General features: G+C 51.7%; 1 protein-coding gene across 2 annotated transcripts in view; it reads left to right on the top strand.

Moving 5' to 3' along the window:
• The window catches only part of SCAP (SREBF chaperone), a 39364-nt gene extending 21128 nt beyond the window's left edge, over positions 1-18236 (top strand). For both annotated transcript variants that reach the window (XM_068673153.1, XM_068673154.1), the window contains exons 6-24: positions 513-733; positions 1570-1675; positions 2536-2708; positions 3305-3431; positions 7681-7793; positions 8714-8808; positions 11056-11154; positions 11260-11478; positions 11993-12426; positions 12932-13126; positions 13759-13960; positions 14665-14780; positions 14994-15543; positions 15788-15873; positions 16129-16211; positions 17002-17168; positions 17313-17393; positions 17527-17733; positions 17846-18236. In XM_068673153.1, the coding sequence (XP_068529254.1) occupies positions 513-733; positions 1570-1675; positions 2536-2708; positions 3305-3431; positions 7681-7793; positions 8714-8808; positions 11056-11154; positions 11260-11478; positions 11993-12426; positions 12932-13126; positions 13759-13960; positions 14665-14780; positions 14994-15543; positions 15788-15873; positions 16129-16211; positions 17002-17168; positions 17313-17393; positions 17527-17733; positions 17846-18091 (3520 nt within the window). In that variant the 3' untranslated portion in view covers positions 18092-18236. The remainder of the gene's footprint in view (positions 1-512; positions 734-1569; positions 1676-2535; positions 2709-3304; positions 3432-7680; positions 7794-8713; positions 8809-11055; positions 11155-11259; positions 11479-11992; positions 12427-12931; positions 13127-13758; positions 13961-14664; positions 14781-14993; positions 15544-15787; positions 15874-16128; positions 16212-17001; positions 17169-17312; positions 17394-17526; positions 17734-17845) is intronic.
• The last annotated feature ends 642 nt before the right edge of the window (positions 18237-18878 follow it).

Consider the following 18878-nt stretch of genomic DNA (forward strand, 5'->3'; position numbering starts at 1 on the left):
CCTCCAATGTCTTAAATTAGCCTTTGTTAAATATACTCTCCTTGCGCAAACCCCTCTGGTTGCCCATGCCACAGTGAGGGAAGTGTTCTCTTTTGGATCAGCTGCTCTGGCTTGTCTGGCCAAATGGTGTGCTGGTGGGTTTTGTAACTGAGCAGTCACAGTCAGATGCTATTGTAAGCCCAAGCTGAGCCTTTCCTGAGTTAATAGTTGATAAGGATTATGTAATGGTGCTAGCAGGAAGTTCTGGAACAAATCTACACCTTAAATTATCCACCTCAGGCATTCAACATATGTGGAAAGAAATATGCAGAAGAGTTGGAGGTCTTTGAAGAACTCCAGGGAGACAGTTTCTCTGTAGACTGGAGGTATCTGAAACGTGGAACTGAAAATTGTGGCATCTAGGAAAGCTCTGAGGCCATAAAGCATGCAGAGAAATGATAACAGGGTTCTGGAGTTTGCACACTGTTACGGTGAGGTCCCACAGCGGCGTCTAATCTTTGTTTGCATTTCAGTTCTGGTGTCAAGAGCTTGGAGGAAGTCTGCCTTCAGGTTACGGACCTTCTCCCTGGCCTCAAGAAGCTGCGGAATCTGCTCCCCGAGCATGGCTGTCTGTTACTGTCTCCGGGGAACTTCTGGCAGAATGACCGAGAGCGATTCAACGCCGACCCCGATATTATCAAAACCATCCACCAGCATGAACCAAAGACTCTGCAGACATCAGCTACTCTCAAAGGTAAGAGGCTGAAGTGCCAAAGAAGCCCCCTTTCTATAGGTTTAAAAGTAACAGGTGAGTTCTCCAAGCCTTTTTGTTCTTCTTACTCTAGATATGCTCTACCCTTTTTCCCTTGTGCCGTTGTCTATTGTATTCAAAGACTGCCTCATTGTCACAGGCAAACATTCATCCTTTTCCCTCTTGTGATTTTGCTGTCTTTTGCCTTCATATGCCCTGAGATGACACTGGATCTCATGAAAGTATTTTTGCTTTCTTAATTAAAAAAAAAAAGAAAGTCTGACCATGTCTGGGGTCTTATTGTTCAGTGGTTCCACAAGGCCAGGGGAAATGCTGTTCCTTTGTTTTTAAAGGAATTCTGTAGGTATCAGGAAGCCTGTTAATGTGACAGGTCTAAAAAGGGACTTTATATCCATAAAGCAAGTTTATTTTAATGGTTATTTTTTGAGCATCCATAACGTATGCACGCTGTGGTTTGGAGCACATGGAGCTTTTCTTTGACAGCTCATTCACAAGCAAGAGAGAGGTCCACAATATCCTGGGAATTCCTGGACGTAGAGGTAGTGTTCATCATTGTGTTTTAAGCCTTCATTCAGCCCACCAGCTTAACAGGCGAGACGTTTAATAGTCCTTTGTGATGTGAAACTTCCTTGAACACACAGCATGAGGAACAAACAGGAGGAATTAGGGGTGTGTGAGCAGCTGGAGGGCCGTGCTGGTACACATTGATAGGTGCTTCCTAGGAATAAAAGCCCTTCTGCAGCATTCTTCACAACGAGTCTTTTTTTTTGCCTCTTTTGCTGTTATCGTAACGTTTTGTTCATCCTGTGTTTTTGCAGATCTGCTGTTTGGACTCCCTGGAAAATACAGCGGGGTGAATCTGTACAACAGGAAGCGAGTGGTGTCCTACACTGTCACACTGGGCCTCCAGCGATACGACTCCAGGTAGGGAGCTGGAGCTGGGCTATTTTTACATTAGGGATCCCTTTTTCTGGACAAGTTAGCTCTTTTCTCTGCTCTGATTATGGCTAACTTTTTGTTTAATCCCCATTTTCTTGTGCTTTAGAGTATTTTGGCATCCTCTGAAGGTGCTACAGAAAAGCAGAGTGCTGCTTTGGGGATAAAACTTGCTGTGCTTTAGGGAAATAAAGCGCTATCAGTGCTGTTTCTTTCTTTATATATAAAAAAAGTAAATATAATACCCAAAGCTGCCAGTGGGAGTTCCTCTGATGATGGCTTCATCTGCACACCGAGCTGTCAACTGTTGCAGCCAAGGCCCAGTAGGGCTGTTTTGACCCAGTTCCCGGTGCGTGGAGTTGGAGTGTTTTGCTTTCCAGAAAGCAGTAATTCAACCAGTACCAACTGTGAAACCCCTCTGGCAGTTTTGGCAAAGCTGCCTTGGATTGAGCAGATCTGAGGACTAAACAGATTTCCCCGCGGAATGCCTAGGACAAAATTGGCAGCCCAGGAGTCGAAACCTGCCCTGCTGCTGCCCGGACAAGAGCCCTTCAGCCTCAAGGACTGTCATGTAGGGCCTGTCAGCAGCAGCACTTACATAAAATTTCGGAGATGTTTGAGTCTGCAGGATGTTCTGTTCCCCAGGGCCAAATTTTGTTGACGATGAGCCCTTGCTTTAAATAATTTTGCTGAGTCTGCACAGTTCTCTTTTGAATCTTCGTAGAAATCAAGGTCTGGGGAGATAACCACAGCGCAGATGTACTCTGCCCTCACTGAGCTCCTCCTTGGGATTGTTTGCTGGTTGTTGTGCACGGTGTGAGTGACAACTTGCTTTATTTTCACATCAGGTTCCTCAGCAGCCTCCGTTCTCGCCTCAAGCTGCTGCACCCCAGCCCCAACTGCACGCTGCGGGAGGAGAACATCGTGCACGTCCACTTCAAGGAGGAGATCGGCATCGCCGAGCTGATCCCCCTCGTCACCACCTACATTATCCTCTTTGCCTACATCTACTTCTCCACACGTAGGTTTGTGGGGTGGAGAGCCTAGAGAGCAGAGCAAGCTAAAAATCCACCTGTAGATATATATATATACCTGCCAGCTAAGGGATGGGTGGTGGGGCACAATTTCCAGGGCTACATATGGGAAAAACGAGTTCCATCCACAGCACTGCAGTTCCTCCTGTTTCAGCAGCAAAGGTGATGTTGAAATTTTATCCTTGTGGTATCTTCTGAGGTGTTCCCTGTCTCACACAGCTTTAAATGTCGTGGTAGTGATGCTTTTTCCGATGTGGACAGACCAATTTTTGGTCATTCAGATCAAATACATGTTCTGAGCTTGTTGCTTTAGACCTTTCCAACCATATTTAAGTTCCTTTTTTCATGCCCTAGCAGTGCTGTACTGCCAGTACAAGCTGCAAGCTCCTGTCCCATCCTTGTAACAGTTCTTAGGTACTGTGAGGATGTGGGATCTGCATTTCAGACATGGAACTGCCATTATTTCTGGGCTGCAGCAAGTCAAGTACCTGCAGAATTAAGTCAGACTGAGGATCCCTTCGTGGCTTTTTATTAATATGTTCTCTTCTGCTTTGTAACAAAGACTTTGCGTTCTGTTTTTCAGGGAAGATTGACATGGTGAAATCCAAATGGGGCCTGGCCCTGGCAGCGGTGGTCACGGTGCTCAGCTCTCTGCTCATGTCCGTCGGGCTGTGCACGCTGTTTGGTTTGACCCCTACTCTTAACGGAGGGTACGTGTCCAGCACCAAACCCCTTCCCAAACGAGGGCAGACAGAGGTGAAATCGTTTGCAAACAGCTGTTCAGTGCTTAGCCCTTAAAATCTAGTATTTTCCATATAAGCTTAGGTGACAGTGTTTAGACACTGCTGTGTAAAATTATAAACAGACTTCTTGAGCTGAAGGACCTGGTGGTTTTTGTCTGTCCAGCAAAAAGACTCGACTTTTTCTTCCTGGAGAAGCCTTATTGCTTAGCATTTGGCTCTTTCAGCCTAAAGCAAAAGGTATTATCGGGACGACGTCTTAATTATAAATCTGATTTCCTGGCAGCTGAGCAGGCTCCCAAATTTCTTCCTCCTGCAGTGACTTGTCTTAGCACCCAGAAGCGCTCGTTTCTTGATCTTGGGCTCGCTCAGAAGGATCTTTCAGAGTGGCAGCGCTGCCCTGGTTGTGCCTGGAGGCCAGCTGGGGAACTTTGCAGCCATCTCTGACATTTGGCAGCTTTGCTTTTGGCTGGGGCTCCTGCACACGTTGCTGTTTGGCCTTTTGATGCGGTGATTCCCACTCATATTTGTGTCAAGTTGAAAACACCTGAGAGCACCATTAATTAAAGTTCAATTTGGAATCTTTTTTTTTTTTTATTTTTCTGATCCCTTTCCTAAGTAATTAAGGACGTACCCACCAATTTCCTTCTCAACTCCTCCTTCCAGCTGGAACAATTCAAAGTTTGACCATGAGGGAGGTTTCTCAGTGCTGGTGATAGTTTACCAGGAGCCAGACCTAGGTGGAGGAGTTCTGAGAAGCCTGGAAGAGCTGCGAATAATTGACTTCAGAATCGAAATGATTTAATTATTTGTTCCTATTTTTACCTATTTAGTGGTAACTAAGAGTCTTAATTATAGATCAAGACCAGATCAGGATAGGATCTACTGGAAATTTACAATTGTAAAGCAAATAAAAACAGTGTTTGGATGCAGATACAGGGGGGCATCCCATCTTGGTGCAGTCTGGTTTTAGTTAGTGCAGTGACCGTTACCATTGTCACACATAAGGGCTAAACTAATCCAGTTATTCCTCCTGCAGGCTGGACAGTTAATCAGTTCTTGTTTCTTAAAGTAGTTTTCCTGCAAAAATTCTTTGCCTTAAAATGATTGCACAGATGATTTCCTCCGGGGTTGAAACTTAGTCCTTGCAATACTTTATAAATGCTGTTTAATTGGATGAAGGACACTTGGGTTCTGTGGTGATGGGTTCTGATGACATCGAGGTTTTTATTTTCTGATGACATTAATATTTTTTTTAGCAGGTTGGTTGTGCTCTTTTAGATAAATGCCATGTGCTGGTAATGGTGGTTGTACTTTTTGATGCAAGTGATAGGGAAGGCTCCCTCAGGGCTTGATCTGGCTCTTATCCTAAGTGCTATAAACGTTTAGACACCATAGGGGAGAGAGGCACTTTGACTGAAGCTTGTCTTTTCCTTTCCTAAATGCTCACAATTTTCACTTCTCAGCAGTTGTCACAGGTGGGATCACGCTGAAAGCAGGAAAGATCTGGATGAGACCAAAGTGGCATTAATATGTGAGCAAGCTGCATAGAGAATGGGTTGGGACTGCAGGTACCCAAGGGATCCTCCGACCTTTTCCTGATTCCCCAGGGTCTGCCAGAGCACTTCCCCTCTTGTTATCTGATTCCTGAGTGGGGACAGAGTGTTCTTGGTACGTCCTAGACCCGATGCTAACGTGCTAGGGGTTGGCCGGCTTCAGGGTGCGGAGTCAGATTTGTTTGGTTAAACTCTGAGCTGAATTTTGACCTTTTTTTTATCTGTTTTGTTTACAGCAGAGCCTTCTAGATACGGGTGTGTTTGTTTTTAGTGGCACCCGTATTTAGGATAAGCCTCAGTCCCTCACCAATTTTTGTAAGGTACTGAAGTAGAGCTTGGTGCTTAGAGATCAGTACCTGCTTACTGCTGCTGTATGATATTAAAAATTAGACCTTAAACATTATCAGTCATCTTTTATCTTGCTTTGATAGTGTCCCCTTATCTTAAAGCACATTTCAGATATTAATGAAGGCAAGGTTGAATGGGTGAGGTCTTATTAGTCTTTATTTTACAGAAAAGAAGAGTGAGTGGAGATTGGTGCCGTGCTGTGCCCAGGATTTACGGCTGAGCAGTAGGGTATGCAGAATGCCCAGAGATCACTGACGTGGGATACGAGTGAGCTGGGGCACTCTGAAAGCCTCTGAACGATTCCAGAGCACAGCCACCACGAGCTGCTAGCTCAGCTGGCTTAGAGGAGTCATGCTCTTAAATGACAACCTGCTTCTCTTTATTGATTTTAATTTTTTATGTATGATTTTTTGTCCTAAATTGACTGGCTCAGATGCAAACATTTACATTTTAGATAGAAGAAGCTGATGGGATGGCTCCATAAAGCTTCCAAGTGATATCTTCTGAGTTTATCTTCAGATAAACCCAAGATTCTCCCTGCTCACATACATACATGGGGTCAGGGAGCTGGAGGAGATGCTTTCTTGGTGGTTCATGGTGGTGTTTCTGTTGGCTGATGGATGCTGGATCTGGCTGTGATGCTGCTCCTTCTGATACCCAAGCGAGCAGTGAGCTGTGTTGCAGTGGACCATTATCAGGTTGCTCTTAGCCTGCTAGCCATTTACAATGAAACCTGCTGACTCTTCAAGGACCTATCTAAATTCATAACCCGTGCCTGCTAATTAATAATCTTCTGCAGCCTAAGCAACTGGTTAAGTAGGAGATAGTTGAGAGCATCACAGGTTTCCTTTTCCAGACTTTACTGCCTTCTGAAGGGTTCCTGCAGCTCGGCTGCAAACGGTGCTGGACACCGAGTGCTTCGTGCAGGACCGTGTGAGGACAGGATTCTGCAGGAGCGTGCCCTTACAGACCTCAAAGTCTTATTTTTTCAATTTTGTTTTTACTTTTGCTTTGAGTGGAGCTCTTGCTGTTTCAGCCTGCCATCTGTTCAAGGAGCTGGGACGGAATCGCTGAGCCAGCAGTGATCCCAGGCAGGGATTTTTCCCCCAGCTGGGCTTGTAAGGGACGGGCTGCTGACAGCTCCACGTCTGCAAGGTTTGTTGAAGCCAACATCAGATGAAAGCAGCGCTGGGAAGATGGTCCTTGGGGGTTGTGTCCTGGCAGAAAGCAGGAGATGTTCTCCTGGAACCCTGGAGTTTCGATTTCTTAGCTCTGAGGGATCTGCCAAGGGCTGCGTGTAGCTGCACGCACACACCTTCTCCTCTTGGATCTGCACAGACGAGCACAGCACAAATTGATCCCCCCCCCGAAAGGACACAGCCCTCTTTTTGCTTAAGTTTAGCTGGAGGGAAGTGAAGAGATTTACCACATGCATGGATCAGCTTCTTCTCTCCTACTGAGCTGGGCTGTAAGTAGTTGAAAGAGAGAAAAAAAGTGAGAAGAGAGTTGGATAAAGTCACATTGGTGGCTTTGGGTAGTCTTTCTCTTCTGCTTGAACATATTCTGAAGGGCAAATCCATTGCAGGGCGTATTCTTCAGTCTTGGGTAGAAAATATCCCTGGGAGGGTTTAGTTTGTTCACATCCAAAGCGTTGTATATTAAATATTGCTCTGTGTCGTGAACAGAGCTGCGTGCACATTGTTTGATTTCCTCTCGACTGAGAAACCCCTTCGTGTGTCTTCTTTACAGCCCGAGACCTTGCTGTTTGTTTCTTGGTTTTTGCAAGTTTATTTTCATGTAATACTTGGCTGTGATTTAGCAAGATCTTCACTCTTGATGGTGGGACACGGTCCCTACCCTCCTGGTTTAATGTTCTCTTGCTGACTGTTCCCAAGGCTGCTGCAGTGGTGCCCAAATCCATCTTTTTGATTGTCACCTCTTTTTGGAGACTTTCTTGTAGGGACTGTTTGAGGGGCGCTGTCCTTTGGGGTTCTTCTTTGGGGACCCAGGAGTTGGATTTGATGATCCTTGTGTGGCTCCCTTGCAACTCGGATATTCCATGATTCTGATTCCTGACCCTAAGGAGCATCAAGACTGATTTAGTGGTTGTCTACAATGGCTGTTTTTCAGAAAATCACGCAATTTTGTAAAAATATTAATATCTATCCAACGCAGATGAAATCACACCTCTCACCTCAGCACAGAATGACACTGCACAAGAAGGGGTTTGGCTGAGAGCGGTGGATAGTGTTTGCTGTTCACTTTCTTTACCCAAAGATCTCATTCTCATTTTTTTTTTCCTCTGTTTCTCCCAGAGAGATCTTTCCCTACTTGGTCGTGGTGATTGGCCTGGAGAACGTGCTGGTCCTCACCAAGTCGGTCGTCTCCACGCCTGTCGACCTGGAAGTGAAGCTGCGCATCGCCCAAGGTAGGCACCTCCTCTGGGAAAATGCTGAGAGAGGAAAAAAAAATGGGGAAATTCCCAAACTGGGAGATGGGGAATTATCTTAATCGTGGTCTGTAGAGGAAACGAGGACCTTGTGTGTTGAATATGAATCAGAAATTGTATTCTCAAAGTCTTTTGTACTATTTTTGTTATTTCTAAGAACTAACACAAGCCTCTAACTGTGGGCACTGCTTTTTAAGATTCTTGACTGAAGCATTGGCAAAACAAGTTTTAAAAAGTGTCAGTGAGAGAGAGCTGTGTCTCCTGGTAAGGATATTTAGTGCCTGTCCTCGTGTCATGAATATTTTAAGTGCAGTCCACAGGTTGTAAGAAGTTCTGCTGAGGCTGTGACCAAATTATTGTCCCTGGTACAGATACACTCTGCAGCTGCATAGGGATCTGAGTACACTCAAACCATGGATAAATGTGGTTTGCAAATTTAAAAGACGTTTATAAACATGAGAGGTTCTGGAGTGATCCCCAGAAAAATCTACCGAGCTTTGAAAATAAGAGTGCTTTGTATCCTGGATCAAAAACAGGACTCAAAAACTCACTGGTTCCTGACTCGTCTGAATCTCCGCGTTGTCCTGCTCGGTGCCCTCAGCCTGCCAAAATCAAGGTGGTTCTGTGAGCTGAGTCTTCTTCAGCTCCCCAGATGGATAAAAATCCATCTACTGCTCTGGGGCTGGGTGATAACCCGGCTGATAAACACATGGGAATCTACAGGGCGATTATAAACACACACCCAAATAGGTCAGCTGAATTTTAGCCTAAAAATGCCCTTTTTTGTCTGTTGACTAATTTTAAAGAAGGGGAACCCAGGGAGGAGTCCTTTCAGCTCTGCTCACGCCCGCTCACTAGGGAACGCTCTCCTTTTACCTGTCTGCGTGTTTTCTCCCCAGGCCTGAGCAACGAGAGCTGGTCAATTATGAAGAACATGGCCACAGAGCTCGGGATCATCCTGATCGGGTATTTCACCCTCGTCCCAGCCATCCAGGTGAGTGCCAGGCACCCGCTGACATTTCACAAATGATATTGTCTAACACACCAAACCTTATTTTCTGTGGCTTAGTAGCAGAAGAGGTGACTCAGGGAAACACCTCCCTTTCCACTCTGTTTTCTCCAGTGGGTTTCGTGCAATCCCAAACGCTCCTCCCTGCATCTCGAAGTGTGTCCCAGACCCCCTGGCAGTGACCCCCTCATTCTGCCCCATCATTTTGAGGCCTCTCACCCCCAGAACAAGGGGCTGGGCACTGTGCTGCTTTCTGTTTGTGCAGGGGAGCTTCCTATCACGGAGCTGTGAGCTCGCTAATCCCCTTCAGCAGTGGAGGGGAAACCCAAAACCAGTGCAGGATCTCCTCTGGGGAAAGGGTGGGCGGTGTTTTTGGGGCTGTCTCACCGAATTTACAAGCCTTTGGGTTTTTTACAGCCACAGACATGACAGTCTCTGTTCCAGGGCTGAACAAACTGAAACCTCAAGGAACAATCTAGTAGATTGGGTCTCCAGTAGAGGGTCTAACACTGAAAACGGTGTCAAGGTCTGGAAATTCCTAGCACGGATTTGAGCAGGTGCAGGCAGCAAGGCAGCAGCATCTGCGCAGCTGAAGGCCAGTGCTGGCCGCGCGTGGGCTGAGCGTGTCCTTGCTGTGACATTGGGGAACCACCAGCAGACAGACTGCAGATTAAAGTGGATGATAATCTAAGAAGATTAAACAGCCAGCTTGAACGGCAGCGTTGCAGGTCCTTGAGCCTGGCCCTGGGTGGCCGAGAGAAGTTCAGCAAGAGAGGAGCTCGAGCAGAATTCCCCAGGCTGCACCCAGCCACGTGTCCTGTCCGAATTTTTTTATTTGAAGCTGATTGCAGGGGTTGCTCAGGAAAAACGCCAGCGTGACCCACCCTTTGGGTGTAAACTGGGCTCATTCCTAGGGTCTTTTAGCTCCTCGTCCTGGCAGAGGAGCCGTGGGAAGAGCAGCACATCCAGGGACGTGTCCTGGGTGCCCGTCCTGCTCCTTCTGGAGCTCACCCGCTGAAATTGGGTTCAGGTCTCGCTGTAGGGGGTGCAGAACCCAAGCATAAGAAGATTTCAGATTCCCAGGGCCAGCAGTTTCAGATAGCTCTAATCCTAAATGGAATGAGTGGGGGTATTAGTGGAATTAATATTTATACGCAGAGCTTGCCGTTTGTGGAGGCTTTGGCTGAGTGGAATCCAGCTGGGTGCTGCTTTCCCTCTGTTTTCCTCCTTTGGAGAGGAACCTGGGCTGTGTTTTCATCCCCAGAACGTCTCGGGGTGTTGTGTTTGCTCCCCAAACCTCCCGAGGAAGGGATCAAGCTGCGGTCAGAGCCTGCGAGAAGCTGGGCAAGACCCAGGCAGGAGGGGGACAAAAATGAATCTTGTTCTGCAAATGGGGCTGGATTCTTTGATCTCTTTAGCCCCAGGTTGCTGCTGGTGCCTGCTTTCGATGTGCTTGATCTCCCCGAGTTCCTAAATCTCCTCTGAGCCCTGACAGGTCGTGGCAGCGACCTGTACCTTCGAGGGGTGTCCCTGGTGCTGGGCTCGCTCGCTGTGCTCCTTATTTCTGCAGTGGCACCTGCTGGGGAAGCGCAGCATGGCAGGGAGCTCAGCACCCATCCCGAAATAAGGACCCAACCCTAAATAAGCACCAGCCGAGGGTGTGATTTAAACAGCCATGGTTTAGCTGGAGCCCTGGAGCTCCTAATTGTGAGAACAAGGGAGTACAGGGGCTTCGGGGGTCTTTGTGTGGTGGGAGGACACCTGGCTGAGCCCAGCCCCACTGCTCCTGGAGGAGTTTTCCATCAGGGGGAGGTTTATTGGTGCAGGGAAGGAGGTTTATTGGTGCAGGGAAGGAGGTTTATTGGTGCAGGGAAGGAAACCAGCACTGCTGGGGGCTCTTTGGGCGTGCGATTTGCGCGCACAATCGGGGGCTGAGAGCTTTGGGAGCAGGGACAGCACCTCTGCTGTTTTCTCCCGGGACTCTTTGAGGTTTTGTGGCTAAGAACAAAAAATCTGGATGTGAATAAACGCGCTCCCGAGCTCTCACACTGCTCTAACACCAAATTTTCAACCGTTCCAAAGCCCCGATGGCAGGACTGTGGTCAGTAAAACACCCTCAAGCCCGTGCCCTGGGCAGCAGGGTGCTGAGCTGCCCTTTTCCTGGAGCTGGGATCTCCACCCCGTGTCCCTGAGCTGCCGTAGCTGAGTTCTGTGTGTTTGTGCTGCCTGCAGGAGTTCTGCCTCTTCGCCGTGGTGGGCCTGGTGTCCGACTTCTTCCTGCAGATGTTCTTCTTCACCACCGTGCTCTCCATCGACATTCGCCGCATGGAGGTGAGGACGGGCTGGGAGCCCTCGTCCCGGGGCGAGGGGAGCGTGCCCTGGGGTTTCCCACCTCGTTTTTCTCCGTTTTTCTGACTCCTGCTTCTCTCCTGGCAGCTCGCTGACCTGAACAAGAGGCTGCCAGCAGAAGCCTGCCTGCCCCCCTCCAAGGCCGTCACCCGCTCGCAGCGCTACGAGCGGCAGCCAGCCCTGCGGCCCGCCACCCCCCACACCATCACCCTGCAGCCCTCGTCCTTCAGGAACCTGCGCCTCCCCAAAAGGCTCAGGGTCATCTACTTCTTCGCCAGGACCCGGCTGGCCCAGAGGCTCATCATGGTAGGCATGGCCTGACCCAAACAGGCTTCCAGGGGAAAAAAAATATTTAAAATGGACATTTTTACACATTCTTGCTGTTTGCTCTGAGAGATCTCTGCATAAGCAGATTTTCAAGGAGCTGTACGAGGGGAAAGAGAAGGTATTTACAGAGCAGAAGTCGTATTTATTCCTGCAGGCGATGTGGGATGAAGGCACAGGGATGTTTCTCTCCGTGGAAGACGAATTCTTTCCCTTTTGGGGGTGTGACTGTAAGAGGGACACCAGATCCTGCCCTGCTTGTCCCCAGTGCTGTCACCACCAGCAGGCTGGGGTGGGGAGCTCACAAAGTGGTGCTCGGGGTCACCATAAAGGACAAGGATCTGCCTGGAGCAGGACCCTAACGGAGGGCAGGGTGCTCCCCTCGCTGGGGTGCTGCTGATGGGCTCAGCCAGGCGGTGAGGGGGTGGGGGCAGCAAGAAGAAAGCCGAGCACTAAATAATTTTGAAATAATTTTGTCTCCTCTCTCCTCACGCAGGCCGGGACGGTGATTTGGATCGGAATCCTGGTGTACACGGACCCCGCTGGGCTCCGCACCTACCTCACCTCGCAGGTCACCGAGCAGAGCCCCCTGGGGGAGGCGGGTTTGCCCCCTATGCCCGTTCCCGGAGGGGTCCTGCCTGCTGGCGACCCCAAGCTCGATCTCTCGGTCTTCCCGGCGGACCCCGTGCAGCTGTCAGAGAACCAGACGCAGCAGCGGGAGCAGAAGTCAGGCTTGGATTCCCTGAGCAGGCTGGAGGCGAACCAGCACAGCTGGGCCCAGGGACATGAGGGCAAAGGGAACGGGCAGACGGAGCTGGGGACCGAGGCGGAGGTCACCTGGGGAGCGGAGGATGAGGAGATCTGGAGGAAGCTTTCCTTCAGGCACTGGCCGTCCCTCTTCAGCTACTACAACATCACCCTGGCCAAGAGGTAAGTGCCCTTCTGCCCTCCGTCCTCCTGAGTTTGGTGATTTGTGTTCCACGTGGCTTGCTCCAAAAGTGTCTCGAGGAGCAACCTGTTAAACAGGCTGTCCTGGGGTGCAGAGGTACCAGACTGCTGGACTGCTTATCTGAAAATAAGGGCTGTGTTTCTTTTTTTGTGCTTTTGGGTGTATTCCCTCATCCTGGATTGCATTTTTTTGGAGGTGACAAGCTCAGGTGACTCGTATGCTTGTCTGTAAGTGATGGGATGGTACATGTGAGGAACAGAGACACTGAACAAACCTCTGGGTGATATCTGCTGGCCTCCAGCGTTCAGGAAACCAGAGCAGATCACTTTATTTTCACTTAAACCGTGATCCACCCAATCCCATGGGTAGCCCATTCCGCTGGTGGCAGCCCGTCCTGCCTGCTGCTGCGAAGCCGAGCCGAATTTGGGATTTTTGTCTTCCTTGTGCTTGCTGTTCCTAAGCTGTTCTTCACCTCCATCCCTTCAGGTACATCAGCATCCTTCCAGCCATCCCGGTCACGCTCTACCTGAACCCCCAAGAGGCCTTGGAAGTGCGGCACCCCCAAGAAGCCAACCGCTACCACCCCTTCCTGGCTTCAAGCGGCGCCAAGCTGGGGGCTGCAGCTCAGCCTGACCAAGCCTCCCCCAAGCTGCAGGGACACCGGGATGTCACCCTGTACAAGTAAGAGCCCTTGACACAACCCTGCCACCGTGCCTCAGCTCTCCGGAGACGCAGGGGGCTCTTTGGCTGCTTGGCTCATCCCCAAAAAGGGGAAAAAGGAAAAAAAATGTATCGAGGATTTGGCTTTGATGCGTTTTAAGTGGATGGTTTAATGGTGGTGTTAAAGCTGGTGCTCCTAGCACACACGTTATGGGGTGTGTCCATGGGAAATAGGAATTTTTGGGGGGAATAAATGCCATGATCCAGCCATGGGTGTGAGATAAATCTCCCGTGCAAGCAGAGAATTTCCTTTCCTGCTGAGGAGACAAGCTCCCAGCTCGCCACCTGGATCTGCATCCTCCTTGGGCTGTGTTGAACACACTTTGTACCACCCTGATCCCCACGTAGCTTCTTTTTTTTCTTTCTTAACTGCCTGTTCTTCTTAGGACAAATCTGAAAATCTCATTCAAATCAACATTTTCCTGTAAAAAAAAAATCTTTAATATTTCAGAAATTATTATAGCTTGTTGGAAGTTTTTCTCAGCTGAAAACCTCGGACTTTTTGACATGTGTTTGTAGTGTTTCAAACACTTCCCACGAACTGCTGATGGGATCTTGAGCTCACCTCGTTCTCTGTGTCTCTCTCCCCACAGGGTGGCTGCGCTGGGCCTGGCCTCGGGCATCATCCTGGTCCTGCTGCTCTTCTGCCTGTACAAGGTGTTCTGCCCCAAAAACTACGGGCAGAACGGGCTGGCCCACAGCAGGAGGAAGCGGGGCGACCTCCCCTGCGATGACTACGGCTACTCCCCGCCCGAGACCGAGATCGTGCCCCTGGTTCTCAGGGGCCACCTCATGGTAGGTCGGCCAGGCGCAGGCGTCGTGAGAAAGGCAGCTGGGTGCCGTGTGCCACACAGCTTTATTTTCTTTTTTTTCACTTAAATAACTGCCCTCGTGAAAGACAGGCTGGGTATTTAGCCCGAGAGTAACACAGCTTTGGAGGTTAACAGCAGAGGTGATGCTGGATGGGTGCATTTTGGGGTCTCGTAGCACGAAATTACCTGCAGGATTTTCCCATTCCTTCCTGGAACTTGCTCTGAGGTTTCTGCAGTCTTCTTCTGAGGTTTCTGAATCTTTTTTTCTGCTTTCCCAAAAGCCAGTGGGTAGGTTTGAGCCGTGAAATATTGTTTCCAGTGCTAAAAACACCCCTGGGTGCCCACAGCAGTGCGCTGCAGCTCAGCTCCCTCGTTTTTCTTGAGGCAAAAGATTCTCCTCCCTGTTGGGAAAGGAAATAAAGCGCTCAGCCCCCAGTCAGACAGAGGATGAACAAATATACTCTTCCAGATGAGCTGCACCTCTGTCCCTGCGGAGCCTTTGTCTGCTGAGTGCCGATTTATTTCTCAGACTGCAGCATTTGCCTTTGTTTTGGGTGTCCCTGACGCTCCTATCCGAGGTTGCTAAGCCAGCCGTGGCGTTTGGACGTGGAATTTATCATCTGTACGGTGTCTCTGAGAGCCCAGAGGCCTCGCTGGTGCTCAGCTCTGCTCCTCCTTCCTTCCCAGGACATCGAGTGCCTGGCTAGCGACGGGATGCTGCTGGTCAGCTGCTGCCTGGTGGGCCAGATCCGGGTGTGGGATGCTCAGACCGGGGACTGCCTCACCGTAATTCCCAAACCGAGGTACGTGATTGCTCTGCGGTCGCTCAGCAGCCGGCACAACCCCTTCTGGAAGAAATCAGCAGCCACAGTCCTCGGGGCAGCCTCGATCCCTGCCATACCACGCTTGTGCACACTAATTCTTGCTGTCTTTGTGGCTGTGGCATCGCTGTGCCCATCCCAAATTCTCTGACTCGGTGAGGACGGGAGCGCTGACCCCCTGGTGCTCTCTTCCAGGTTGCGACGGGACAGCAGCGGCGTTTTTGATTACCAGGAGAGCTGGGATCACAGCCCGGACGGCAAGAACAGCCTGGACGACTCCTTTGAGAGCAGCCACCAGCTCAAGAGGATGCTCGGCCCGCCCCAGCCTCCCCTTTTCTGCGACCAGCCGGACCTCACCTCCCTCATCGACACCAACTTCTCCGAGCAGGTGAAGGTGCCCGAATCGGAGACGCGGCTCCGGGCTGTGGGCGGGCGGCAGAAAGAGGCTGGCTACGACTTCAGCAGCCTGGTTGGCAAAGTGTACGAAGAGCACAGCACCTCCAACTGCATCAGCTTCGCCGGCCTGCCCGCCCCGCACGCCCAGGCTGGGTCCCGCTCCCTGGGCTGCGGCAACGAGGAGGGAGGCTGCAGCAGCCGCAGGAGGAGCCTGGGGGACGAATCTTTCACGGGCTTTGACAAATCGTCGCCGCTTCCTTCCTGGGGAGGAGATTTGGAGAGCTCTGTCTGGAGCCTGGACCTGCAGGGGAACCTCATCGTGGCCGGCCGCAGTAACGGGAAGCTGGAGGTAAGGGGCAGGGCTCCCTGATGAGTGGGAACTCGACACGGGTTTTGAAGCAAGCTTTCATTGGAGACGATACCTCCAACGAGAAACTTTCAGAAACAGTTCGCTTTGAGTTTGGTTTTGGAAATTAAATGAGAATCTTTCCCTCAGGATGACAGCAGCCTGCCCCGCGGCCGCTCGGTTTCACGGCCGTGCACGCTCAGGGACCTCGTGCTGTTGCTCACGCCGTAATTTTTCCTTCTCCCAGGTGTGGGATGCCATCGAGGGCACCCTGCGCAGCAGTAACGAGGAAGGGCAATCGGGCATCACGGCGCTGGTGTTCCTCAACAACAGGTGTGTACTCGGTCTTTCTGGTGGCTGAGGATCCGGAATAATTCTGAGAGCTGATTCCTTTGGGTCACCACTTTCTGTTTGCTGTTAATTAAGAAGCTTTTCCATCTGCTGGCTGATTCTGTGGCCTGAGCTCGACGCGATGTCCAAGTCCCCTTGCAGGCAGCAGTGGCTCCTCGCAGGGGGTGGCGTAGTTTGGTCCTGGTGCTCCTGGCCCTGTGAGGAGCTGCTCTTCACACGTGTGCATTTCTCCCCCAGGATCGTTGCTGCCCGGCTGAACGGCTCTCTGGACTTCTTTTCGCTGGAAACACACACGTCCTTCAACCACCTGCAGTTCCGAGGTTAGCGGGCATCTCACACCCTCTTCAAAAGCTCTTGTAATCCTGCTTTGCTCCAAAAATCCCTGTTGCAGGATGCCAAACCAGAGGTTGCGCAGAAATGAAGAATAATTTGGGAATTCCCTGTGGAGCTAAAGCATTTGGAGTGCTCGTTTTTTTCTCCAGTGCCTAAGTCTGGAGGCTGGGGGACACATTTTGGTGTCAGCTCTTCCCTGCACCTCGTTCCTCTCCCACCCCACACTTAATTAATTGCTCACGCAGCAAGGTCTGGTTTTGTTTGCACAGCACAGAGCCCCACGCAGCCAGGAGGTAGCGCAAGGCTTCAGCACAGCCACACACAAATTAAAACACATTTGTGTGTTTTTTTTTTTTGGTTTGCAGTGCTGGGGTCATTGGAGTTCTTCATTTGATCTCACTTGAGCTCTTCAGGGATCTGTCCTGCCAAAGTTGTAGGGCACCAATTCCCAGCAGGGAGCTCTGCTGCTGAGCTGGGTGTTGGAGACGCTCGCTCTGTTTTTTTATTGTATCCCGGGACCGTTTGGGTTGGCAGGACCTCAAAACCCCCCCAGTTCCAGCCCCTGCTGTGGGCAGGCTCCCCTCCCACCACACCAGCTCGCTCAAAGGTGCTTTGCTACTGCTGGCGTCAGCCAGGGTGCTGAGCATTCAGCTCTTTGAAGGACCAAGCTTGAATTCTCCCCGATTTCAGCCCCGAGGCATCCCTGATTTGGCCTCTCTGGCTGATTTTGGCCTCTCTGGGTGATGTTGGGCACTCAGCCGTTTGTTTTTGCCGCAGGAGCCCCGAGCAGGAGCAGCATCCCCTCCTCCCCGGTGTTCAGCAGCAGCGACATCATCATGTGCCAGCTCACCCACACCGTGTCCTGCGCCCACCAGAAGCCCATCACGGCTCTGAAAGCCGCAGCGGGACGCCTGGTGACGGGCAGCCAGGACCACACGCTGCGGGTAAGGCTTTAGGGCTTCCTGCACGGCTGCTGGAGGACGTGCTGGGGGCACAGCCTGTACCTGCGGAGAGCTTCATAAGCAAGAGCTAATTAGCTTCATTAGCAAGAGCACGAGGGATGCTCACGGTGCCCTTCTGCCCCGCAGGTGTTCCGGCTCGAAGATTCGTGCTGCCTGTTCACTCTCCAGGGCCACTCGGGAGCCATCACGGCCGTGTACATGGACCAGGTGAGGCAGCAGCTGGAGGAGCAGCTTTTATTTTTGGCTCTTTAGCCAAAAGGAAGAAGTTGAGGCGCCGCGGGGCCAGGAGTGGGGCTGTTTGCTCGGCCCCGAGGTGCCTGAGCCGCTCCTGTCCTTGCAGACGATGGTGCTGGCGAGCGGGGGCCAGGACGGTGCCATCTGCCTGTGGGACGTGCTGACGGGCAGCAAGGTGAGCCACATGTACGCCCACCGCGGGGACGTCACCTCCCTCACCTGCACCACGTCCTGCGTCATCAGCAGCGGCTTGGACGACGTGATCAGCATCTGGGACCGCAGCTCGGGCATCAAGCTCTACTCCATCCAGCAGGTGGGGAGCGGGGAAAGCTCCGGGGCGCTTGGAAAAGAACAGATTGGGGGTGAAATCGGGGCTGAGCCCTTTTGGGGTGGCCGAGTGTGCTCACGGTGCTGTTTCCTCGCAGGAAATGGGGTGCGGAGCCAGCCTGGGCGTGATTTCGGATAACCTGCTGGTGACGGGCGGCCAGGGCTGCGTCTCTTTTTGGGATATCGGCTACGGGGACCTGCTGCAGACGGTTTACCTGGGGAAGAGCAACGAGTCGCAGCCCGCCCGGCAGATCCTGGTGCTGGAGAACGCCGCCATCGTCTGCAACTTCGGCAGCGAGCTCAGCCTGGTCTACGTGCCCTCGGTGCTGGAGAAATTGGACTGAGGAAGAGGAAGAGGAGGAGGAGGAGGTGCTGGAGCCTGGAGGCGAAGGCAGCCCTGCTTCGTCTTCCTGGCAGCGAGGCAGGGGCGTTGCTGTGGGCGTCCTTGGGGTGGTTCCCCGGTGTCGGGGGGGGACAGGAGGATGGCAAACCGTGTCCGGGACAGAGCCCCCAGCACAGCGGGGCAGGAGGAGGCCCTCGTGTGCCCCCCCACGTGCCTTGGAGTGTGGGCTCCGTGCTCCAGCAGCTCCTTGCCCTATTTATTTATGTGCTGTATATAGTTATTTATTCTGGCAGGAGGGCGGGGGGAGCTGCAGGCCGTGGTGGAGCTGCCTCCCCCCCCCCCTCGAAGCCCGGTCGCCTTCCTCACCCTGCCCTTCCTCCTCCTCCTCGGCAGGGGAGGCGTTTCTCAGGGCTGGGGAGGGCACGGCCTGCGGCGGGGGGACCAAAGCGCCCCGGCAGAGCTCCAGGGCCCCGCAGCTCCCCCAAAAATTCCTCCTGATTGTAGAGGTGGGAGGGGGCGGCCGCAGGGGGGGAGGGAGGCTGAGGGGGGGGCTCCTTGCTACCGCCCAGGTCCCCCCCCCTCTGCGCCCGCGCGGTGCCTCGGGTGGCCTTAGCCCTGCTGTACGCTTTGTTCTGTACAGTGGCAGCATTTTTGTACCGGATCGTGTTTTATAATGTGTACAAAGACACCCCCATTAAACGGAACTAACCCCCCCCCCGGGGCCGTGCTGGTGGTGAAAAACTCCCCAGGGTCGTGGGGACAACACATGGGGAGGGGACGTTTTCCAG

This window comes from Anas acuta, chromosome 2 (assembly GCF_963932015.1).
Source record: "Anas acuta chromosome 2, bAnaAcu1.1, whole genome shotgun sequence".
NCBI lineage: Eukaryota > Metazoa > Chordata > Aves > Anseriformes > Anatidae > Anas > Anas acuta.